We start from the raw sequence: 25633 nt of genomic DNA, 5'->3' as shown, positions 1-25633 counted from the left end.
GAAATGGAAAAAGCATGTCGAAAATCTCAAAATGGCCAAGTTTGAGGTCCCCATCATTAAGGAATGAGATTTTATGACAGTCTGAATTTTTAAAAGAATAAGAAGATTTGTATGGAAAAAGTTGTTGGAGAGCAAGGTCTTGCTCTCCAGCAACATTTTCTATACAAATCCTCTAAATTTTCCGAAAATTCGAGCTGTCGTATAAACTTACTCTTTAATGCCAGGGACCTCAAACTTGGCCATTTTGGTATTTTCGATGCGCTCTTTCCATTTCTGGCATTCTTTAAGTTATAGCCCATAATATGAAAATTTTCTCGGAAAAATTTGGTCACGTGACCCCAGCTGCAAAGGGCCTATTTAGCGGTTTTACTCGAGTGTCTTGAAACCAAAACCAAAGTAATCGCTCAATCCAATCACAAAGGACACAGGCTATATCGTGAGCCAATCAAAACTCGAAGTAGATACATGTAGGTGACGCAAAGCGCGTGAAAACGAGTGCGAGTGAGACACGATTGGGTTTTAGTTTTACTTCTGATTGGATGAAAAATTAGCGCGAGTTTTGTTAAGCCAATCGCGTTGCGTAGTAAGTGCAAAACCAATTACTTTTCAACACTCAAATGAAAATCGCTCAATGTTAACAACATAACTAAGATATTTTGTAAATAAATTGTGTGATATGCAACTTGAGACAGAAAAAAATTTATTTTCAATAGCGATCGCTTCTTATTAAAAAGTCTATAATATAAGAAAACTTAACATTTTCATCATTGGTCTAAAGAAGTGTTGACTGCCACCTAAAATGATCAATTTTACATGGGCATTATTAAAGGTGCTTGAAACAGACAATTTGCCATCGCTCCTACTCACGTTTTTAGTTTCTTATTAACTAAAGTTCTTATCAAAATAAAACTTGTGGTCAATAATTCATAAGAAGGCAGTTTTCACTTAGTTCATGACAATGCATAGCTCAAGTTGGCCTGTATAAACCAGTTCAGTTCTAATTAAATTTAAAGGAATACTTGGAAATATACATTAATCCTTGTAAGTAATATCACTAGAATATTTTTGATGGACATGCATAATCCTAATTATAAAGTGATCTTAGCTTTTATAATACTGTATTGTACACAGACCAGGTAAAGAAGAAATCTGCCATCAATAACTGAAGTAAGAATTGTGCCAGGTTGTTATATTTCTGTTAAAAACTGAGCTTAATCTCAAGAATAAAAGTTTCTTATTTTGGTCTGGTCTTAAAAGTTCTCTTAAAAAATGTAAATTATTTGAGAAATCAGCTTTCTATGACAAATAAAATGTTTAACACATCTTCAGCTAGCTGATGTAAACCGGGTAGAGGATTCAATATTGTACAGTAAATAGGCATCTAAAAATATGCTACTCTTACTACTAATGATATTAATGTTGAAATAAAAATGTCTGGACAAGCAACAGGTACTGTGAAGCTCCTTAAGATGCATAATGTTTATTGGTTACGACAACAAGTTAATTTCTTTAGGGTGATGAAGTTAATAATAATAATATACAGGGTTTTAGTACAGAGAGTCCGCGTTATTTGTGCGAGGTTTCTTGATCTTGTCCAGATTCTTGGTGATGGTGTCATGCAGTGAAAGCTATAACATAAGATTGAAGCAAGTTTCAGTACATAAATTTCCCCAAAAAACAAACTTAATACCTGAAAATATAGAAGGGGTGCAGCCGGGATGAATCATTGTAAAATATAAAAATGCTCTCTGGCTAAAAGTACATAAAAAACACAAGATTTTGACTGTCTTAACTTCAGTCTTCACGGGGCAAAATGATATAGAGGCTGACAAAACGGTATAAATTTTTAGCACCCAAATACCATTTCACCTACTGAAGCTGTAGTTAAGACAGTCAAGAGCATGTGCTGTTTGTATACTTTTAACCAGAGATCGTTTTTATCATTTACCAAAATAGACACCGTTAGATATTGTCCTTCAGTGGCATTTTCCAAAATAACAATACCAAAGTTCAAATGAGGCCTGAAACTCCTGTTAAAATTGAGGGTTAAAATCCGAGCTTTTGCTGATCCATGACAACATTAGGAATTTAAAAAAATGTTCCATGTAAGGCTTATAAATAAATGAACTTTTGAACTTTTTGTATTGTTACCCTGAAAACAAAACCTTTGGCCAGTTACTGAATTGCAAGCCATACAACATTTTCTTACATAATGATTTCGCAGCTCACAGCAACAGAGGCGTAAACTGGTGAACTCCTTTTCATCTAACTCAATTACAGCTTGTCTGTAGTCATCCTATTGAACACACACAACAGTAAAGCATCAAATTTTGAAGGGAACAGTATTGTATACATTTACTCAGAATGGATCACTTTACTGAATGTCAAATGCCCCTTATGGGAATTGTTCATGCAACAAAATACAGATCCAATACATGTATGTCAAGTTTCCATGGCACAATTGGTTTTAAGTTGTTTCTGACTTTAAATTTTACAACCAGTTACATTTTCCTTTTCCTTTCTTTCAAATCATGGCATTTAAATATAAATGAGACAAAGAAAATTAAAAATATCTATTTAAATATATTTAGTTGTTGGAAAATTGCAAACCAAACACAAATTGAAACCACAACATAACTAAATCTTTTATACTGGCTTTATCATGTTGTTAGTCACAGAAAAATATCAAAGATGACATACAAAATATAACTCACCAACTGAGGGTATTTTATGATCTTAGAAACAATTTTTCCTCTTGTGATGTAATATCTGCCAATAAAAAAAGGTTTATTAAACTTCTTAGTATTAAGGGTGAAACAAAACTTCACCCCAAACTTCATTGCCAGCAATTTGACATGGCTGTTTCAACTAACAGAAATCTCAGATGTTCTTCTTAAATATTATTATTTTGACAGAGTTTATTAACCACGCGGCCATGGGCCAAGCGCGGTTCATAATCTACCCGTGGTTTATTATTATTATTATTATTATTTTTTGTCGGTGACCAGACCCAAGCTCCCTCTCAGCCAAATTTTGAGTCATGCAACATGTGATGTTTATTCGCCAAAAGCTGTTCAAACATTAAGACAAGGACAATTTTACGGATATTGCCTTCTTTGTTGTGGGCAAAATATATTTTCTTTTGGTTATATCGAAGCGTTGGATTCAAAGGGAATAATAAATACGCTAAAAAAAGGTATTACGTCAGCCATGGAATGCGTTAACGTTGCAGCTTTCACTTTCAATAGGTGACAAATAAGATCGTGTTTACTTTGCAAGTTTATTTCGCCAGAAGCGAGGGTCTTTAATTTATTTGCAATTTTGCGAGTATTTCTTGTGGTTTTAGGCAAATGAAGGAAATTCTTTGGCTGTTTCATCACGGCAAGTTCATAAATCGGAAGGAAAATGAAATATTTGCAAGCCAAGCAAAGAGCATGTCAGAACATGCAAGGATTACGTCATTGGTAGGGAAATAACCACTGTACTAAAGATGGCCATGGATAACACAATTCTTAATTATGTGACTCATGTGAATTCTTTGCTAGCCCTTTACTCAAGGGAAAAAACAATTAAATGTAATCGTGACTTTTAAGAAAGAAAGCCGTTGTTTATAGTGTTCGTATCTTCATGCCCAACATATCCCAAAGAATGTTTCAGATTAAGACTATTACGTCACTGGAGATTGCACAACGGCTACGACTGATGGTACAATAATACAGTTTGTGTTGATCAAGTAATGTGGTGTCTACAGTAATCAATGAATCATCAAGGATTGCTTTGGAATATGCACTGCGTTGCGACTGTAGTGCTAAGAAAACAGTTAAATTTTAAAAGTACGGTTATAAGATCCAACAGATCTTCTTGTTTGTTATGATCAGACGGATGAGGAACGTCTGAAAAATATTATTGTTGGTGACTGGGGTTCCCTCAAACTGAGGGTAAGTCACCTTCCGAACAAAGTGAAAAGTGTTTGTCATTTCAAGGTGTTACTTATAAAACTATTTAGTCAGTTCTAGCCATTTATTATGTAATGTTGATGAAATGAATGTTTCTTCAAATATTAACCCTTTAATTAATTGTTTGAATTGAGTAAGTGAGTACCTTGATATCTGGTCCAAAAACGTTGCTGCCTCTCCTTCAATTCTCTGTACTTCACTTAGAGTTTCTTCCTATAGCAAAAATGATTAAACAGTACATAAAAGGGTTGACATCACTCCCTACTCACTGTATTAACTGAATGTCCAAACTGACAGGCTCTCGCCTGGTAAATGTAGAATATTTTGAACATAACTAAATGTAAATAGTAGCCTAGTGATAAAGAGAAGACTGAAAATCATCTTTAATCAGTATCTTATCAGTCAAGAGTGGAAAAGACGAACCAGTAGATTATTAAAACTACTTGACAGCTATCACCTCACCCAGAAGTTGAGATGCCTATTTTTGTCTTAGTATAAGGAGCAAGCCACTGAAAAAAAACCCCTTACTTTTCCCCTGAATGCCACTTCTTGAGGAAAACAACACCAGACTCAAAAGAGCTGTGGCATAAAGTCTGTTTGTGCTTTAAATTGGTATATTAGTGGGGTAGGTGGGGATAGCTGCAAAATCATTAATGTTTTGTTAGTGATAGTTAATTAACTAGTAAGGTAGCATGTAATTTGGATACATGTTCTTGTACAGGTTATTGCCATTTTTATGACTCACAGTTGGACATTAGCTCTTGAAACACACATCTACTCACAATATATTATGATCTTTTAAGGTTGCTGTATACTTATTTCTGTTTCAGTGTTTGATTCTGGAATCTTCCCATAAACATTTGTCCAAATTATGCAATTTGAACTCTTTATTACATTATGTGCGTTGATTAATAATATAAACTTTACAAATATACAGCATTCACAGTGTTTTCTGTGAATTTTGACCCCATTATTCCAGCAGTTACACTCCTTACTAAAAAGCTGTCAGTGATAATTGTTCATGTGCAGTACCTGAATGGAGACACCAAAGTTATTTCCATCTTCAATTCTGGGAATTAATAACTGAATCCACATCTTTACCTAACAAAACACAACATAACAACATGTTAATTAACTGGTACATGCACATCATGAATAGCTACCAACATTATCAGGTTTTTTTCTTGAGATTGGAAGTTAGTAAGCCACCGAAATCATGAGGAACTTGAAGGTTTAAATTATTGAAAATGCTCCAGTTATCAGAAAACTAGTTACTAGGAGCATGTACACTGGAAGTGCACTGCATTGAGCACTTTCATTAGAGCAAACCTGTTGCGTTAGAAGACATCTCCATTTACAGAAGACATGTCTTATCAGGCAGTACATGCCAAAATGTGAGACCTCATGTGAGGAAAAACATTTCACTATAAGGGGTGCAAAGAGAGGAGACCGGGTTCACAAAAAGTGCCATCTGGTCATCAGGGACAAGTAGATTTTCCTGCGAGACAAGTAACTTTTCTTTTCTACTTGCACAATAGACAAGGATCAAGTCATTTGCCAATCAAATCATAAGCAAGGGAAACAAAAACAAGCATGCATTTGTCCCAGGCAAGTGAAAATTGAGAGTTACTTGTCTGAAGGGCAAACTTGAATTCATTTTTTTTTTGAGCTCTGGGAGAGAGAGGAGTTCTTCTGTAAAAGAACATCTCTTGTGAGAATTGATTTCCAGTTTGGGGAATTCTCCTATAGTTGGGCATGTACAGGGGAAGGACCCAAAAGGAGAACTGTTACACTAGGGGATTATCCTGTAATGGAATTTCTCTTATAAGTGATGAGGGCATAGCTCCTGAAAAAAGAAATTTCTTGCAAGGGGCCATAGCAATACAAAACACTGGAGATGGTATGGTCTAAGTCACAAACAAAACAAGTTGTAACATATGCAACAGGGTCCCTAAGATATCCTCTGATGGGAAGGTTGACTACAACCCACTCACTTCAAGGCAAAAGTGTCCAAATAAAAAAAGAAACAAATAACGGTGGGCCAGGTGGCTTTTTGTTATGGCCTACATACCGTATTACACTTCTCCATTAGAGTCTGGATTTTAGGTTTCAGCAGATCGATCACTTGCAAGAGGTACTGTAAACAAAAATAAACCGTCACTCAAAAAGATGTGATGAATAAAATAATCAAGCCTTGATGTATGCTGGGTGTTACTCAATTTAACACCAAAAAACTATGCAGAAGTTGTATGATTAAAGTCCTGGCTGTGCACACTGTGTTCTGTTCTTGGGCAAGACAAGTTGTTTACTCTCACAGTGCCTCTCTCCAATCTAGTATATAAATGGGTACTGGCAAATTTAATACTGGGGGTTAACCCTGCAATGGACTAACATCCTATCCAGGGGGGAGTAGAAATACTCCTACTTGCTTCATGCCACAGAAACCAGGATAAGCTCCAGCCTGATGGGCCACTTAGCTTACATGCACACTAAACCTTTACTATAAAATTATGATTAGCTCCTGTTGATTAAAGAATTACTCTAATCTTACCTTGTTGCACGGTACATGGGCATGAAGAGCTAACCAGGAGAACAAAAAAAATCACGTCAGAAAAACTACACGTATTTGCATGGTTAGAAAAGCCAATAGAAACTGGCACTGAGGTGTGCTTAACAAAAGGCAGAAAAAGAAATAAAGGAAAATGACTCAGTGCTAATTAAAGTTTCTGTTACTCACATGGGGAGGTGTGTTTTGGTACATGAACATCATGAGCATCAGCCACTTTCCTTTTCTTATTGCTGGGCTACAAAATTATAATTAAAAAAAAAAAATTCTTTATAAATGAATTTGTTGTATTAGTTATTTTAAATTATAATGAAGTTGAGGTCAACCCCTGACCAGCTTAGAATTCTTAAGCAAGACACTTGGATCATGTGTCCTATAGGTATCCGCCCTCGAGTGTCGATCCATACCCTCGATTGACCCACCATTGACATCTCTGTCAATGTGTTGATTGCCACTTAATTGATGCTCGGTTGACACTAGATCGACACTTGATCAACAGTTGGTCGATAGTTGGCCCAGTGTGACTGACTCTTATTTATTGATTGACACTCGATGGCATGTCTGTGAAAATTACTTGAATCTCGACTGGCTGTCCACTGAGATGTCGAGTATTGACTGAGTATTGATTGAGATGTCGATCGCAATGTCAATCAAGTGTCGCTCAAGGGTATTAACTGACACCTGACAGCAGATGCCTTTAGTAAACATGATCTTGACACTCTAAACATGCTTGTACACCCATCCTCCAGCCAACCAGATTTAAAAATGGGTTTTAGCCAATTTAATGCTGGGGTAGGGGGGGGGGGTGCATGCAATGGACTAGCTTCTCATTCAAGGAGGGTTAAGAAGACTCCCACTCAGTTCATGCTATAGAAACCAGAGATAAACACAGCTTGGATGGACCACTAGCAGGACTTGAAAAAAACTTGAATTCCAGCTTGCCCTTGGGACAAGTAGCTATCAAATAGGCCTTATCATGGTTTTTGATGCCATCTTGATGGGCAAGAAAAGTGGTCAGAAATTGTGTTTGTATTAGAATCCGTAGGCAAATAACTTTTTCAAAAATTGAATTTTACAGAATTTGTGAATCGTAATGTTAAAATACTAGGTAAAAGATTGTATTCACAAAGTTTGAAGGATGTAGCTTGGCTAGAAGATGCTCAGTTAATTTTTCTAATTTTCCATACATTTGTCTGTAAATTTGGCTGGGTAGACACCATTCATGGGAAAAAAAATTATAGACAAATGTATGGGAAATTAAAAATTAACTGAGCATCTTCTAGCCCAGTCACGTCCTTCAAATTTGGTGAATACAATCTGCTACCTATTATGATAAAGTTGCGATTCATAAGTTGTGCAAAATTTTATATTTAAAAAAGTTATTTGCCATTGGATTCCCATACAACCACTGTACTTTTGACTGCTTTGCCGTCAAGATGGCATCCAAAACTGTGACAAGGCCTATTTTGCTTGCCCCGGGTAAGTCTTACATTTGCTCTTTTAGTGATTTAGTTGGTGGACGACTTGCTTGATCTCTCTTGGTGAGAATGAAAAGTTACTAGCCGAGAAGGAAAATCTACTTGTCCGGGACAATGGGACTGCACTTTTTTTGAGTACAACACTATGCTTGGTATTGGTCACTCCTAAATAAACTCACCTCCACATCATTGTGGGTATCATTTTTATAACCAGGCATGGTTACAGCTTTCTGTACTCTGACAACAGACTCCATTGTGAACATGTCAGACTGAAAAAACAGCACACCTTAATTCTTGATGTGGTAAAGATGACTGTTTAAAGGCAGTTGTTCTTGTCTTTTCTTTTAAATTTACCCCTTCACTAGTAATTATACCAGACATAAAATCCAGTTGAAAATCTGATCTTTTGTTGTTGAATAGTTTTGTTCCATGTGAGTATGCAACTGCCCCCCTTTTGTAAACTAAAAACAAGCCAGTTAATATCAATGGCATCATCACCTGTCATCATTGCGCCGTGGGATGCATAAGGCCTTAATATCAATGGTATAGCTAATTAATAAGTATTTAATACCACAAAATGAGATGACATGTTTATTGTCATCAAATTTTGATGACAATAAAATGTGAATTATAATATATAAATAAATAAATAAATCTCAAAATATATAAGAAAGGTGTACAAGTGATCAACTAATATACACAAAAAATGAATTTATCTTAGCGAAATATCACTCCATAAACCACAGTTTCCTAGATGTTATTTACGTTCTTAAGTCTTTAGTCTTGAGTATGAATGTATGTCTATTTATGAATCTCTATTCCAGAAACATGAAGCACGTGGGTGCAACTTTCACTCACCACAAGAGTCACAAGACGACTAAGATGTACAAAGTCAAATTTACCTTAAGAAGCTTATCTAGTTCAAAAACCCTGTCAGGGAAGAAATTTTTCACTGAATCTTCAGCCTGAAAAAGAAACGAAAACATTCCAGTAAGCTAGGTAATGAAACAGCAACAAACAGATTTCTTCTCTGCGTTGCGTCATGACTACGTACATTGAGTCATAAAATCGAGCTAAACACAAACCTCTTGTCTGACGGTTTCGTGAAAATCTGTAAGCTGAAATCCAGAAAAGAGAACAATTGGTAAAAAGTACAAAAACGTACAACAAAACGAATTTTGAAATGAAGTAAAATGAAGCAGAAAGTTGCCGGCAAATTTTGAGAAAGTGGCCTTGTGAATTTTTCTGAAATACGAGCTTATCACAAATGAAGTGGCAAAAAGGGAAACGTGAAAAGCACGAAGTCGTTCATTACCTTTCCTTTAGACGAGTTCATATTAAAATCTGGGATGTAGAAACCACGAGGAAATTGGAAAACGAGTGAAAATTAATGATAACCTTACGCAAACAGTCAATTTCGCGGCTTTTTTTCAACGAAGACCGCTGAACATCGCCGAACACTACTTACCTGCTTTACCATGATGCAGTTCGGGTAAATGGCATAGTCAAGCCCAGTTCCTTGCCCAACCCAGACAGGGCATTTTTGAGAACGAGGCTATATGGTGTTTGTTTTACGAAAAAGACAACAACGAAGTGAGTCTGTAACGCAAGCTAAATTCGAGCAGTTTAACAGTAAAGTCTTCTTTAATCCTTCCTTACTGCTTGAAAGTATCCAGGTTTGGTAGTCCAGCTTGATAACTGCCTGCAAAAATGAGCGATGATAAGTTTCGAGACGTCGTTGCTACCTGGGATATCGCCCTCGCCGACGGCAAACATAGAATTCAGTTTGAACACGGTACCACCACTGGAAAGCGAGTGATCTTAGTTGATAATGTAGAGGTTGTACGGAATAATTGGATGTTTAGACTTGTGGGAAAGGAGAGTTTTAATGTCGGCGGCAAAAGAGCAACGATTCACATCGAAGCTGTCAGTGGGTTTCAGTACGAATACACTCTGGAAATTGATGGAAAACCGCTCAAAAAGTTCGTGGAAAATCGCAAGAAAACTGCGAAAGTGTGGACGTTTCTTTTAGATGGAGTAGAAACGCGAATGGTACTAGGTAAGTAAGGGGCTGTGTCTAAATTGCGTCTGTCAGAATTATACAAATCTATTATTTCAGTATACAATTTCATTCGAGTTTGACATTTTAAAGCCAGGCTGTCAGGTGTACTGAGCCGACAGATCCGTAAGATAAGCGAGTCTGCACGCAAAATTAGCTCGGTTGGTGTCAACGAATAAAGAAGCGTTTCCTGTACAGGCGCGGCAGTACACTCCAAAGGTGTAAACATTGACTTTTCTAACTGTGACATGTTGCCTTTAATGTGACGTTGAAATATAATGTTAGGTGTTCGCAGATTGCTAATTGTTAGTTTTTCAAATCAAGTACCAAACTGAGAAGCAGCTGTCGTTATTAATGTCAAATGCATATATTAAAAGTACCTGACTGGCATGAAGTTTCAAAATCATTTGAATGATACTGCTAGTCCTGATACCTTGTATGTGACAGTGAAAAACAAATTTGAATAACAATTTGAATCTGATTTGGAACATCTTGGTGTAAAAGGTAGGTGGTTCTGTATAACTTCTTGTTGTTGTTAAATAGAATATGGGAAAAGTTAAAAGTTTGATGTCTAGTAAGTTGAGACTGATCGTCTCAGTATTTTATTAGTTACAGGAAGCAGATACCCAGCAGAAGACATTTTTGGTCAAATTTGAAAAACTTAGATTTGCTGAGGAGCGAGGAATTGCACTTTTATTTTTCGTGTGGATGTCTCTAAAACTTTCCACAAATTGTGAATTGATTTTACAGACAAATGTATGGAAAAATGAAACCCTTAATTGTGGCTTTTCTAATGAGGCTATATCCCTCAAACGCAATCAGTAAATTCTTTTACCTAGTATCTTTAGTTTTTAATTCACAAATACTTCAGAACTTGAATTTTCCGTGAGTTTTGCCGTGTTTATCCTCCAAATAAGATGACGTCAGAAACCATGAAAAGGTCTATACAGTCTGGTGGCAAGCAACTGGAATCAGCTGTATCGTGACCATTTTTTAATAAACTGTTCTTAATAATTTGATGACAGAGTTGCTGTGACAGATCAAGCCTCCCACATTCTAACCACGCTGTTTTTTTTTGTTCTTTTTTATATGGTGTAATTTGTATTTGATCTGTTTGCTTCAGTAGACCTTTTTAGCTTGGGCAGTTTGTTGCCCCATTTCAGAACATACTCTTGAGAATTCTTCCTTTGAAATTTTTGAATAGTCATGTGTATATGAATGAAGAATTTTTTTTGAGCGAGAACAATTCTCTGGGGAATATCACGTGGTCCGTAATGGGAAAACAAATGTCCCAATCTAAAAAGGTGTAATATTATGTTCATTTATCAAAATGAAAGATGTTGGCAATGATCCAATGCAAGTTACCTTGGTAATGCTTATCCTTCCAATGCAAAGCCCTCAAAAAGAAACTTGTTAACTTAATGGTGGTTCACCTTCATGAGCGTCACATCCTTTAAGAAAGTACTATATTCCTAAGCTTGTCCAATGAGCTGTCTTACCACTTAAGGAATGTTTGATTTTCTAGAGAAAGACACCATGGAAGTTTGGGTGAATGGAGTTGTCGTGGAAACTGCTGTAAGTATTTGTTATTTTAAATCTTGTTGTGTCTGTAATAAAATTGACAACAAGGAGTACAAATGTACTACTGGCTTTGTAAAGTTTAAATTCATCTGGGTCCAACCCATGTTAACAAAGATCTTCCCAAGCTCAAGGCATTTGTCAATTCAGATATCAACAAAGAATTTTACAAGCCTGATTTATTGTACATTGCTTTTCTAAGATGACGGATTGACATTGAAGTCATAAAACATGTGCAATAAACTGTTTTGCAAATGAATATATGAAAGATCATATATTTGAACTGCGGAGAAAGATTTGAAGACATGATTATTCCAGTTGTATGTATAACTGCGATGGTCATGTCTTCATATCTTTTTCTGCAGTTCAAATAATTTGTATGATCTTTCATATATTCATTTGCATTCTTCATCATCTACAAGTATATTACAAACTCACAATGTGACCAGCTCCCAGTTGGCTTGATAGCTCAGTTGGTAGAGCACTGCACTGGTATCGCACCTGTATTGCATGCCAGGTTCAAATTCTGTTCAGGCCTGAATTTTTTTCAGGCTTCTATTTCACAACTGCTTAAGTTGTGTGTATGTATAACTGCAATGATCAATCATGTCTTAATAAACTGTTTTGTTGATGCTCTGCTTGTATGTCAGCAAAGATGTCAGCAGAACATGTTGGTGTTCTCAGATATTTTATTCCAAAAATTGTATGTCATGTGTAAACTGATAGTCAGTAGGAAAAGTGTTAAATTATACTCTGTCAATGCATGGATTATTTTCAGGGTGAATTTGTCGATGATGGAACAGAAACTCACTTTGAGTGGGGGAAGCACACATGTTACATCAAAGCCATCAGCTCAGGCAGGAAAAAAGATGGAATTATTCACTCACTTATTATAGATGGCAATGAAATACCCGAGGCAGTTGATGAATGAACTGTTTTTACATAGAAGTCTCACACAGTAAATTTCATTTGTCTGGAAAAAATAGTCATCGTAAGTTTATTTTAATAACACTTTTTTGTGTGTTTGGTAAATTTGTTTGTAAAAATTTTACATGACAATGCAAACTATAAATTGGAGGTTTTTTCTCTTACATGGGAATGTACTTTGGAACCCAGTTAATAGGGCGACAAAGGGACACAGAGAAGTGTCTGTATTATCTGCACATCTTTATTAAGTGGGTTGTTAGAATAAACCTCACGGACACAGGTGTTATTGATGCTACTGGGACGATTTGTAACTTAACTGTAACTTAAGTTCAAACTAAACTTAAGAAGCCTGTTTTTGGTATGGACGTGGTGTCATCATTTCTAAAATAAAAAACTAAAGAGTCACCAAAGGTATTTTCCTCATCAGGCATAAGAGGTGGTAAAGTTATATCTGTTAACAACAACTTTCTACCTCAGTACATGTAGCTTGCTTCTTCTGAAAAAAAAAAGGCACATTTTGAATTTCAGAGTCATGATGGTGCGTGATATAAAGCGATGAACCTGTTTGTCAAAAAACATAAATTATACTTATCTCATGATTTTTAGCCATTTTAGATGTTAAAGTATTAGGAAAAGTGCTTATTTAAATGTTTGCTTGATCAGTTCAGATAATCAGTTGCCTAGCTTGCCAAAGCACCAGATGTTTACATTATTTTCTGGCTACCATGTCAGTATACCATGGAAGTAAACCAACATGGCGGCTCCAAACTGGGCTCTGTAAGATATTTCAATGAATATTTGAAGTTTGGGGAAATGTATGGACCTAAAACTTGGAGAAGTGTCTTCTTTATTTCTCTCCTACAACATCATAATTTCTTGACTTTATACATTGAATGGTTTTCAAACTATTTTTTTTTTATTGCGCATCAGTGCAAACTGAGGATTGTACATTCGAATAGTGTGTCATATCAGACCAGATTTACTGTAGTAATAACAATGCACTAACCTGTAGAAAGCTTTCATTTTCTGATGATATGATTTGCACATGATGACCATGATGGCAACATATACAGTACAGTGTAAGAGATATCCAGAATCCATATCTAGTTAGGTAAACTTTTTATGAATGCAGATTACTCAGGTCATCTAAAAAGTGTCCATTGCCCAAATTAACCATATCCAGTGTCTGTGCAAAAATGTGAGTAAAAATATCATGAGCTTTTCATTAGAACATGCAATACTTTTATTAGGCAGGCGTATAAAAGTGGGAGTCCTCTGTAACTTAGAAAACAGTACTTGTCATTGTAAGACTTTAAATGACACATTTGAAAGTTAATGTGGAAAGACGTGTTTTAGAACCCAGTGAGAATGTTGTTCATTGGGCAGTGGTGTAAGTTACATTGTACTCAATCTGGTTTACATAACTAGCAGAGAGGGTGACAGATGTGACTAATTTATGCATGTAGGTGAATTATTCCATTCTGTCATTTTAAATGTTCTTGACTCAGTAGAGGGCATACTCAGCGATAAAAGTGACCAGGGAGGTACATTCATGTATGCAATCAGTGGTGACTTAGCTCCAGGGGAGACTCCGACATAAAAAAGGACAGGGTGCTTGTTGTACCTTGTAGGGGATAAGAGTGGATTTGGTAACTCTTGGGGTGTTCAGCCTCAAAAGGTCCACAGCAGGAGCTTTCTCAATACATTTGAGGGTATCGAGCTGAAAAAGGTCAATGTCAGTTAATGTGGTGCTTTAGAATTTGTACCTCTTAGAGGTGAAAAAAAACTTCAAGCCACATCCACAAAACAGGATCTTGGTACATGTACCTCTAAGGGTTTTTTTTTCAAAATTTCCGACGAGCACTCCCTGTCCTTTTTGTAGTGGAGTCTCAGTCCCAGGGACTTGTCGCTAAATTAATGGTGTACTTCTTTAGGCTTGAATGAATGAATGAATAGTTTATTGAACCTCCCCAATGGGGTTAGGCATGAGAGTAACTGTCATATTACAGTTTACTATTGATAGAAATCATAGCTTCTTCGTACCATTTTAATCAAGTGCTTTTCTTAGATGTATCCTTCTTCTGTGAACTTGTCAAAATATTTGTGATGATTCAGCTTGTGCTCCTCCTTAGTAAATATTCGTCTCTAAACCTGTGATGAGACTATTAAATCAACTTTGTAGAGGAAATTATTGGATTGGCTCTGTCTGCACTTCATTCAAGCTAGATCATCATGTTCTTTGTGGCAACTGAGCAAAGAAGAATAGAAACATTCTATTGATCTTGATCTTCAAGTGTACAGTTAAATAATCATCACGTTTATGGCAATGTTTTGATTTGTTTATGAACTTACATGAAGTTAATGTGAACCTCAAGAACCAATAAATCTCCCTTATTTTTGTTGTGTCTATAAATTCGTACACTGTTTGTGCTGGCCAATGATGCCACTTTATGTTGTGTTCTAAAACAGTCCTTTCAGCTCAAAATTTCTGGGGCTTTCTTCATAGTATTTAATGAGTAACTCCCCCCCCCCCCCCCCGCCCCATGACAAAGGAATTACAATGAAAGTGCTGTTCCCCATCTTCTGTAAGAGTGAAGAAACAGATCGTTGTCTAATTCTTCATGTGGAGGTGTTGGCTAAGGGTGGGTTTCTTTGGGAAAATCTAAGTTTGGATTCTTAAATCCAAAAATGGATTTAACATTTCTTTAATAGTAAAATTAATCCAAGATCACTCAGATGGCACATCAAAGGAACCGAAGAATCCTTGCCCAGAGTGGATTCTTTGGTTCCTTTGAGGCATCATGATCCGAGTGATCTTGGATTAATCTATTTAGCAAAGAAATGCAAAATCCATTTTTGCTGTTAAGAATCCAATCATGGATTTTCCCAAAGAAACACACCCTAAAACTGTGTCAGATGTGGTGTAACTGAATATACATTGGAAGTCCCTTTTGAAAATTGCCTACATGCACCTCACGTAAAACAAATTCATTTTAATCAGTGCTTTCACTGTTTTTTGAGTCATCAAGGTCCCACTGGCTTTATTGAAAAGATAGTAAACAAAAGGTTTTTGCTGTATTTTAATTCAGAGGAACATACATTATAAATTGAATTCGGTGACCCAGTGAATACAAATGAATACCACTCAATCTCCTTTTGCCTACACAAATAAACGAGAACATTCAAAACCAAACTGCTAATGAAGCAGTGTTGAAGCTTACTATAAACTTCAAGTTTTCCCGTCCTTTTTCTTAGCCGCATATGAATCTTCTACAGAATTGGAGAATCCTCTGTTACCTTCACTAGTCAGAATACTTTTTCTTGTTATATGATTTTCTCGCACTGAATTCGTCAACATGTCCTGATTCCTTTACGTTGCATTTTTCATTTTTTCTGTCTCTGGATTCCTTTTTTCTGAGTTGTTTTCTTTCCTCATAACCTTCAGAATTTCTGTAATTATATTTATCTTCTCTTCTGTCCAATGTTCTTTCTGAACGATTGCCTCTGTCACTGTAATCCTTCCCTTCTTTATAATCTTTTATCCTTTCCTTGTAATGACGTTCCTCCTTTTTCCTGTGCTTTGCATCTTTTGCCCTATTTCCAGAATCTTTACAGTCCTCTTCCTTGCACTTTTCTGTGACCTCTTTCTTCTCCTTGAACTCTGTAAACTTTCTAGCGATAGGTTTAGTCTCTTCCTTTGGTTCATCAGATTCATCAGATTTTGGGATAGTTCCAGGAAGTATTCCACCCTGTTCTGTACCCTTCACAAATCTGATCAACAGTTTTGGCTTGAGAGCTGCTTTTATTCTTAAAGTGTCAGCATACTCTATGACTTTTTCCAGAGTATCTTGCTGTTGTGTAGGAGTAGAAGTCAGTTGCTCATTGTCAAATGAGACTCTTGTGTCTTCCTCCTGCATTTCATCTTCTTCCTCTTCACTACTTGATTCAGCAAAAGCGGAAGCAGTGGTCTTGGCAGGTTTGGATTTGACGCCAAACTGTACAACATTTATACCTTTCTTCTTCCCAAGACTGAAGGAAAGACCCTGTTTTGCACGTGTGGTGCTAGTGGATGTCTCTGCCAGGCCTTGTTCCCCAGATGATGAACCCATTTTGAAGCTAAAAGGCTTCTTTGTTTGTTGATCTTCTGGTGGGGGAGGTGGTGGGGGAGGAACTGGTTCATCAGGGAGGGGTGGGGCAGGTTCTCTTGGAAGAGGGGGTGCAAAGTCACTAGCAGGTGGGGGTGGAACTGCCTGAAAGCTCCCCCGTAATGCGATTGGCTTGAAGCCAGAGGTTGCTGCACTGGATGAAGACCTGAACACTGTATTGAATCCTGCATCAGGTCTGTTGATACAAAGAAAGAAATAAATGCAGTTATCAAATAATTGAAAAGGATAATAATGAAAGTTTGCTAATAGTTATTGATCCCCTGCTCGGTGTGAAGTAGGTCAGGCTTGAAAAAGTCTATTGTAAACAGCCATAAAGTACACAGACACTGTACAATAAGAAATCAGTTTTATTGTTAGTTCACCTTCATGTAAAGAATGGTGACAAATCTTTTTGTTTGTTAAACTAGAGTTTGCCAGTTTTGGGGGGAGAACAAAAAGGAAAAACAAAAGACTGCCAGCCATCATAAGCACTGTTCATCAGTATTATGTATGTACCAACATGAATAATAATCATTTGTTTTCATTGCTTTGTAACACGTCCTTGATCCTTGTCCAGTTAGTTATTCCTCAAGCAGTACTTTTGATTTGGAATAAAATGTGGTGGCTTAGTTTTTTGCTTTGAATGATTAATATTATTGTTAATAGAATCAGTGCCGGTAGACACTCAGTGGTCTAACAAGGTGAAAGTAGTACTATCTCTATATTTGATACAACTATTAAGCAACTTCAATACACACAGCCCTAGTGTTGAGCACACTAGAGCTCTGCTCTGCACTGCTCTGCAGCCCTGTTTTCATTCTTACATGTGCATATACACAGTCAGGCTTTTAGCCAGATGGATGCCCACTATTCAAATCCTGGCTTAAAGCCTGTCAGACAGTTTTAAGATAAAATTCAACCATCAGTCCCAGTCTTAGTTTACTTACCTGGATTCAGTTGTAGTCTTTCCAGAAATAAGGTGAAGCCTCTGCAATTCCTTTTCCATTTGTTTCTGTTCTTTCTTCTTCTTTGCATCTACGATAATATTAAAGTCAGGAGCAATTTATTGCCTAGCAAAATTACAATATTTAGAGAGGAAGCCACATCAGCCTACACTGGTTTTCACTCAGGTCTTCTATCCAGGCTGAATTGGAATTTGAAAATGTTTTTCACGAGGGAGGAAAACCAGAAAACCCGGAGAAAAACCCTGAGAGCAAGGCAACTAGCAACAGCAAACTCAACCCAAATACGACACTAGGACGGAATCGAACCAGGGCCACATCATTGGTGTTTTAAAGCAAGCACTCTCACCATTACACCACCCCTACTTCCCATTGGCCCCTAAATTAATGCATGTAGAGGGCTATGGGTACACTACCCACTGTACACATTAATGCTTGTCAAAGAACTATACTTTCTCATAGATGTAAAAACAGATAGTTCCTAGAACCTCTTGAAGGAATGTACTGAGGTTCTTACTATCGAAATAAACTATAAAATTATTTGCTATATACACTTACATATATTTCTTGTTGATTCTCTTTGCCTGAGTTCTCTGAGTCTCTGTAAACAAAAATTGGTTCAAATAAGTCCATCACTACATTATACCTGCAAATGTATGATTAAAGTCACAACAGAAGTATGTTGACTAATGAAGGACACATTACCTGCCGATGAGCATGGTCATATGAGTTGATGTGGTTGTCATATTCCTTATACTTAAAATACTGCTTGTCACAAAGTTCACAGTAGAACATTTCTTTCAAATCTTTCAAGCTTTCCTGAATTGCTTTTTCCTTTTCCTGCTCATTCTAAGGAAATAAGCAAACAAAAATATCCAGTCATACTGAAGCAGAACAATTATTTACTTTTTGCTGACAGATACCACTCATTACCTCTTGATAAATACATATTATTTTATTCTAGAGTTCTTAAAACCCGGGGGTGGCGGGGTACCCTACAAAGTTTTATACGGGGAGGCTCCATCCCAAGGTCCAACCCCTTATACTTTTGTATGCCATTTTGACAAAAAAGGTACCCCCTTCACATAACTACTAAAGAACATTGCACCCCAATTTCTCTAAACCCTTGGAATGAAGTTAATGAACAATACTACGGGAGAACGTCAGGCATTACCAGCAGAGATGTTAACCAAAGAAACTAAAGTATTATCCATTCAGGTCAGGTCATGGCAGGAGTCAAGATGACATATTTCCCTACCCTATCAGTATCTCAACTTGTGAAATCCCTACCCTTTTATATGCCTGAAGCCTGAAAAAGGTAACCCTTTCAGGCAGAGCCTTCCCGTATAGGCCATTACAGGGATTACCCCCCACCCTGTGCTTAAAAGTACTTAATAATAATAATTTAATAACTTCTAGAGCACTATTTACATTTACTGATCAACAGCGCTTTACAACTTAAAATGCTACAATAAAATTCAAATTTGTAAAACTTATTACATGTTTATTAATAAAATAGAATATTTATAATAATAATAATAAACTTAATTTGTACAGGTACTACTAATAAGAGTGAATATCAAGCAACAAGTGCTTTAAAAGCTATACGAAATAAATAAGTTTTCAGCTTACATTTAAAGTTACTTAGCACTGGACATCCAAATAAACCAACCTGATACTTTTGCTGAAGTTCATCAGTGTCTTCTTTCTCTATTTCCAATGCCCTCCTGTTGCGTGTAGCTTCATCTGCTTGCTCAAACTGAAAAAAAAATTACACCAGACTAAGGGACAGGTTTTAATGAACAGTTGAAATGTACATGTATAGTGGTATAATAAATGATTAACCTGTTAATAACTAACTTATATTTTACTAACACCAAATAATATGGTAATTATTGAACACAATACACTTTTAATCTTGTAAATTAATTTAAATTGTGAAGCTCACTGTATTGTCAAAGACCATAGCTAGTGATTGCAAGTCGAACACAAAATGATCTTTTCCAGTTATGCACTATCAGAAACATATTTCCAAATAAGCAGCTGTGTTTGCAAGGGGAATACGTACATAATAGCAAAGATAAAAATATGCTGGGTTTTGTTTCTGGATTGATAGTATGTTAAATATAATATTAAGTGAAAAATAAAACCAACAAACAAAACATTTGAGCCAAGTTTTCAAGATGTATGTTAATTAAAAGGAGAAGGTCACTCCAAAAACTGTGTATTTTTTGTCATCACCAATAGCAAGTTCACAGTGAGGTGTTACCTTTTTTTTATCCTATAAGGCACATGTGAACCTAATGAAATTCATCTCCAAGGAAGTCCAAATTCAACATAGGGAGATGCCAACAGGGTTCAAAGGCAGTCATTAGTTCACTAGAGCAAACAGTTAAATTACACTCGGACTGAATGATGTCACAGATATATGGCCTGGCCTTTAAGATACCATTCAATTTGGCAGCTCCAAATGTCGAATTCTGGACTTCTTTGGAGACCAATTTCATTATGATCATATGCACTTCAAAAGCTAAAACAACCCTGAGTAACTCAACTCAATGTGAACTTGTTTTGCTGGAGAGAAAATAAACGGTTTTTGGAGTGTCCTTCTCCTTTATGATTAGCCACTGCACGATTGGTTGTCTCCTTGTTTTATAAATAGACCTTTAAATGACCACTAACAAAAATATTCAGGAGTTTAGGCAATTCTGTGGCCTGGCTGAACTGGGCGAACCAGTCCTTCCTGTGGACTAAGACCTCCCACATATATACATATACGTTTTGATAAGTCAGGTCTGAATGTCAAACCCCTCACTAGGGTTTTAAAAATAAATCCTACATGCTATGTACCTAATAACCTTAAGTTTACTATGTCTGAATGCAAGAAAAAAAAAATACAAAATACCTCTGATGCAAGACGGCCAAGACATAAAGTATCCTCCTTCATGACAAGGGGTATTGGCTCTGTGCGACCTGTAGCAAAATACATGTGTGTGTAAATTAATTAACAATTGCAACAAAAACTGAAAAATACCACTACAAAAGGTCCATTTTACAAAAGTCAAAGCATACAGTACAATGACAACAACACCAAAAACAACAACAGTCTTTATTTGTACTCTCTCTCTCTCTCTTGTCTACTAATTGCAGAAAGTATAGATAATAAAATTAGAGTACTGGCTGCCTGGGATAACCATAGGGGCTAGAGGAGCCAGGCTGCCAGTTGACATCAGCATTAAATGAAAATAAATTACTATTTTCAACTGAAAATGACATGAAGCTTTTTTTTAATTATATTCCCATTCATGACTGTCTCATAGATCTCCTTCCCACATTCTACTTCATTGGTGAAGAACAGCACCAAAAATATTGTGAATGAGGTGGAGGTTGATATTTTCATGCACTTCTTGTATTCTTGTGTCCCTCCTGACTTTGACTTAGCACCATTGTTCATTTGAATACAAGAAGGGAACATTGCAAGTTAGTTCTGGTTCAGTCCCAACAATACAAACTGAACAATTGCATAGAACCTTCTGTAGGTTATTTATCATTTTGTTAACCTGGGTGCAGTTTTTCAAAGGTTGGGTAGCGTTTCCACTGCATCAGTCACTATCCAGTTGATAGTGTAGTTTGTTTTACCAATACCTATCCACTGGATAATGATTTAAAGGCGTTTCATTAAGGGCCGGGGACCAGGTAAATTGACTGACTGTGAGGACAATTTTTCTTATAAAGAAGTTCAGTTCAAATAGTTTTGCCCACCTATGAAAACCAGTTGCCACCCTGCTGAGAACATTAATGAAACCCCTGGATTTATCCAGTGAATATCATTATGGCTACCCTTTGAACAACTGGGCCAGATCTTCGGAATCTTTGCGACTATATTGTAAATTATATTTTAGTAAAGAAATTCAGTATCCAGAGCTCGATGTCGCTGGGGTCGCCAATGCCACCAATTGTTTTTCACTGGTGACTAACTTTTCTCACTTTTCAGTGAAATACTATTGCTGCAACTAAATCTAAAACCTTAGGGGCCAGCTAGCCCCAGAGTTTTTTTCATGAAAGTCAAGCCCTTGTATCTAAACAACAAAGGCCAGTCCCCTATTTTACAGACCAGCAGCCGATAATAACAGTCAGCTCAGTCAAAGTGAGATTTGTTTTGACACTATTTTAACCTGTAAGTCCCAATAATTAAACTCTCCAAGTCGGAGAACCCCCAGTCATCTGGAGAACCACCTTGCACAGTGTAATTGTTTCAATTTAAGATCAGTCACACATGGTGGAATTTCATCAACAATCTTAACTTTAGCACAAATTAAAAAGCATGAGGTTACCATTTCATAGATGAAACAGGTTTCTGCTTTAAACATCCCAGCTATTTGTTACCTGACATCTCTACAAGCAATTAATACCTATGAAATCCTCTCTCTGGTGAAGACAATCACCAGGTGGTTGGTCATCAAAGGGTGCCCAGGGCACCCTTTGAAAACAGCATTTGCTGACGGATTTACCCTGGTTAAATATGGTTATAGTTCACGATACAAAGCAAACAACTGAAAAAGGAAACTCTAGTGTACCTTGATTCTTCCTTCCCAGTCCTGATCCAGTGATCCAACCCAGCCGGACCGCCATCTGATATCCAATGTTTTCCTAGATAATTATTTGGGGAATAACAATAGCCTTCAGTCCAAGGACAAATATTGGAGCATATCCTGTTGTTATTTAATATTTTATGCAACACGCCAGATCTTTTGAAAATTGGAGAATGTCACTCAGATATTTCCACAGTTTTAGCTGGGGCATATTCAGTCACATAAAACATACTATATATTAAAATTAATACTTTCAGTTTAATGGCTCAAGAAATATAAATGTTGCAAGACCGTCAGCAACGGCAAACATCCTATTAGACATCTTACAGGGCTCGAAAAAAGTGCCGTCCCATTGCCCCGGACAAGTAGATTTTTCTTCTGGGCAAGTAACTTTACATTCTCACTTGCCCAATGGGCAAGAGACCAAGCAAGTCATCCGCCAACTAAATCATTAAAAGGGCAAACTAATTGCCATGGGCAAGCAAACTTTCAGAGAATGATACTTGTCCCAAGGGCAAGTTGGAATTCAAGTTTTTTCGAGCCCTGATCTTAGATCATTACCCAGGTCTAAGCCAGAGTTGCTTGACGGAAGTTCTGAAAAGAACCCCTTAGAGGTACCAAGATCCTTTTTTGTGGGCGTGGCTTGAAATTTTTCCCACCCCCCCCCCCCAAGAGATAACAAGTCATTCACTAAAATGACACATTACTTCCTGTCATATATATATTTTTTTAGCTTAAAACCCTAAAAAGTATCACAAAAGCTCACACTGTGGACCTTCCGAGGCTGAAGAGCCTAGGAGATACCAAAACTGCTTTTTTAACCCCTGAAGAGTATGACAAGCATCCCCGTCCTTTATATATGGGAGTCCCTCACCCCCGGTTCTAAGTTGGCATCAAGTTTTTGACTAGAAGCCTTGACAGGAACATCAGAAAATAAATCTGGAGCAATTGGTCGGTAATGATTGCTAAAATTGGGTTTAATGTACCTCTTGTAACAACTACTCTTAATTCTTATGTTAATTCTCTTTAACTTTTTGTGCAAATAGTCACCATTTTTATTACTGAAAATAGAAATCATTTTGTACAAAATTTTAGTCCTAAGAAGGGGGAGGCACATTTAAGATGATAATTTTAATTTAAGTGGATATTTTTATTGCTGTTTTATAGTGTCTTAACTCAGTGGGTAATTGTTAGCTATTTTTAACTTAAACAAAATTATCATTTAAAGCTATTTTCATTATTAATCGTATCTATAACGAAATGCTTGATCGTGATTGGTTCTCTGCGTGCCTATTAGCCATATAATCGGCAGGCGGTCACATGGGTGTCCAATTACAGGTATCCAATTTGAACTTTTTGTAATTGGACACCTGTAATTGGATACCCACGTGATTCGCACGTCAATCTGCACGCGCTTTAATGGCTTTCTTTGCGATGTTTCCTACAGTTTTGAAAACTTATGAAACGTGTTACATACGTTTTCGCTCAAAAGAAGTTCTCAGAGGACATTTTTATTTCTGAAATTTGTTATAGATAAGATTAATTAGTAATTGGACCTTGTGTCGTACAATTCAGGGAGTAATCGTTCTTGTAATTTCAAATCGGCCTTGCGCTTCGCGCTCGTCCGATTTTGAAATTACTCGCGCGATTACTCTCTGAATTGTACTCCTCTCGGTCCAATTACTATTACTAATTTTGTTTTTAGGCGAGCCGTGATTGTATAGCGTTCTAGTAATACAGCGTTCTTGTACTATAGCGATTGTTTGACTTCTAGACATCCATATAACTTAAACAATACTGACAGCGTAATTTACCTCCGTAATGTGTGCGTCCAAGGTAGCTTTCTCAACTGTCGGTTCATCTTCGTCAAAATGAGAAAGGTCCGCACTTCCGGTCTGTAAGGGCACAGAAAAGGAAACTCATAACAAAAATACCTCCACTGCATTAGGTCGTTTATCATTTTAAATGTTCTGTAGTAAATGGGCTGATTAAAGATTACTGGTTCAGCTACCTCGTAGGATCGATTCTCGTGAAATCTCGAAAACTTAGCCGCCATTTTGAAATAGACAAAATTTCCACCTCGATTTGATGAATGTCCAGGAAGCATGTCACGCTGCAAGATTAACGCTGTCCACCAGCGGATGCAATATGGAGGCTCAACTTAGGCTTCGACCCTTGGCGACCACGTGACCAAACAACGGACAAACATCACACCATGTATCAGAAGCATAGGAAAAACAGATTTCAACTAGTTTGTCCCCTCAAAAATGGTCAGAATTCATGAAAACAAACTGGCGGCTATCGTGAATAAGATCTTTTGCAACCTAGTTTTTATTTCAACCTTAATTGTTACACTTTTTATTTTTTTTATAAGAATATTGTTTTTCCAGCCGAGGCTGAATATTATTATTTTTCTGCCGATTTTAGACTGAAAATATTCTTGAAAATATTCTTAGAATATAGCGTCTGTTTGACATTTCTGTAATGTGTATTTGGTGTCTGAATGGTGTTAAGTAATTCTGGAGCCAGCCTGCTGGCATTAAAGCTGATATCGTGCACATGACGTCTTGAAGAAATATTTTATTAACATCGAACAAACGGCTAGTGCTGTTTTTGCTTTTTGGCTAGTTTTAACGCTTAGAGACAGGAATAGTTTTATACGGTTTAGTTAAGAACTTCCCACTGTATTGTATTTACAAATTTTCAACACAGAAAATTATATTCTTTTCAAAATCTCAGCCCCGGGTATATTCTTAAAATATTCTTAAAATTTCGCAAATTTTAGCCTCAATATTCATATAAAATACATTCTTTTTGAAAAAGAGTGTATTTAAGAAATAGATATTACATAGAAAGGCAACTCTAAAAATGCAAAGCAGGCGACCAAAGACATTTCAACAGGTATTTTACAGTTGTTTAAAATTTCAAACAAGATTCCAGGCTCGAGGCTCTCTGGCGAACATCGACATCTGCTTGACGAGTGTGTCAGGAAATTGAATCGATAGAGTAATGTATTCTGACAGTAACGAAACAATACACTTCACAATTAAACGTTCTCAGATTGAAAGTACAAATACATTTCGACTTTGGTATATATTTTGTTTTGGAAGGAAGTTTACAAACATTGAAAAAAATAATAATGGATTATTTCGGAAACAATCTAGCTTCCGTAATGAAAAAATCGTACTCGAAAGACATTCCTATTTTTCAACTGCCACTGATCAGTAAAGCCAATACTGGTGACCTCATATGTCGTAGTCTCAAATCATTTTAGCTTCAGCAAACAAGCCTTACAGCGTAAATGGACCATAAGTAAAACATATACATAAAAGTCAAAAAAGCAAACAAAACGCCAAAAAAAATAGATGTA

The 25633-nt window shown here is 36.6% G+C and overlaps 3 protein-coding genes across 4 annotated transcripts; 1 reads left to right on the top strand and 2 right to left on the bottom strand.

The window, feature by feature from the left end:
• Positions 1–683: 683 nt before the first annotated feature.
• LOC145488131 (proteasome activator complex subunit 3-like) lies at positions 684–9422 on the bottom strand. 2 transcript variants are annotated; one of them, XM_081466924.1, is made up of 12 exons: positions 9316–9422; positions 9086–9118; positions 8903–8965; positions 8180–8269; positions 6694–6760; positions 6508–6536; positions 6028–6093; positions 4989–5051; positions 4102–4169; positions 2715–2769; positions 2210–2296; positions 684–1628 (listed from the first exon to the last, which is right to left on the bottom strand). In XM_081466924.1, the coding sequence occupies exons 1-12, from the start codon at positions 9334–9336 to the stop codon at positions 1548–1550; spliced, it is 723 nt and encodes a 240-aa protein (XP_081323050.1). In that variant the 5' UTR covers positions 9337–9422; the 3' UTR covers positions 684–1547. The 2 variants fall into 2 exon arrangements, with proteins under 2 accessions (XP_081323050.1, XP_081323049.1); XM_081466923.1 differs by having other exon boundaries at positions 4989–5057; positions 9316–9420.
• A 151-nt stretch (positions 9423–9573) lies between these two features.
• LOC145488136 (fas apoptotic inhibitory molecule 1-like) lies at positions 9574–15101 on the top strand. The gene is made up of 3 exons (XM_081466931.1): positions 9574–10059; positions 11585–11634; positions 12416–15101. The coding sequence occupies exons 1-3, from the start codon at positions 9711–9713 to the stop codon at positions 12566–12568; spliced, it is 552 nt and encodes a 183-aa protein (XP_081323057.1). The 5' UTR covers positions 9574–9710; the 3' UTR covers positions 12569–15101.
• An 8-nt stretch (positions 15102–15109) lies between these two features.
• LOC145488093 (uncharacterized) lies at positions 15110–24595 on the bottom strand. The gene is made up of 9 exons (XM_081466877.1): positions 24275–24595; positions 24078–24158; positions 22249–22321; positions 20577–20644; positions 19344–19430; positions 18377–18520; positions 18230–18272; positions 17657–17744; positions 15110–16905 (listed from the first exon to the last, which is right to left on the bottom strand). The coding sequence occupies exons 1-9, from the start codon at positions 24368–24370 to the stop codon at positions 15867–15869; spliced, it is 1719 nt and encodes a 572-aa protein (XP_081323003.1). The 5' UTR covers positions 24371–24595; the 3' UTR covers positions 15110–15866.
• Between the last annotated feature and the right edge of the window lie 1038 nt (positions 24596–25633).

This window comes from Orbicella franksi, chromosome 5 (assembly GCF_964199315.1).
Source record: "Orbicella franksi chromosome 5, jaOrbFran1.1, whole genome shotgun sequence".
Classification (NCBI taxonomy): domain Eukaryota; kingdom Metazoa; phylum Cnidaria; class Anthozoa; order Scleractinia; family Merulinidae; genus Orbicella; species Orbicella franksi.
The sequence above is the reverse complement of the archived record's forward strand: the minus strand, read 5'-3'. Positions and strand labels throughout refer to the sequence as shown.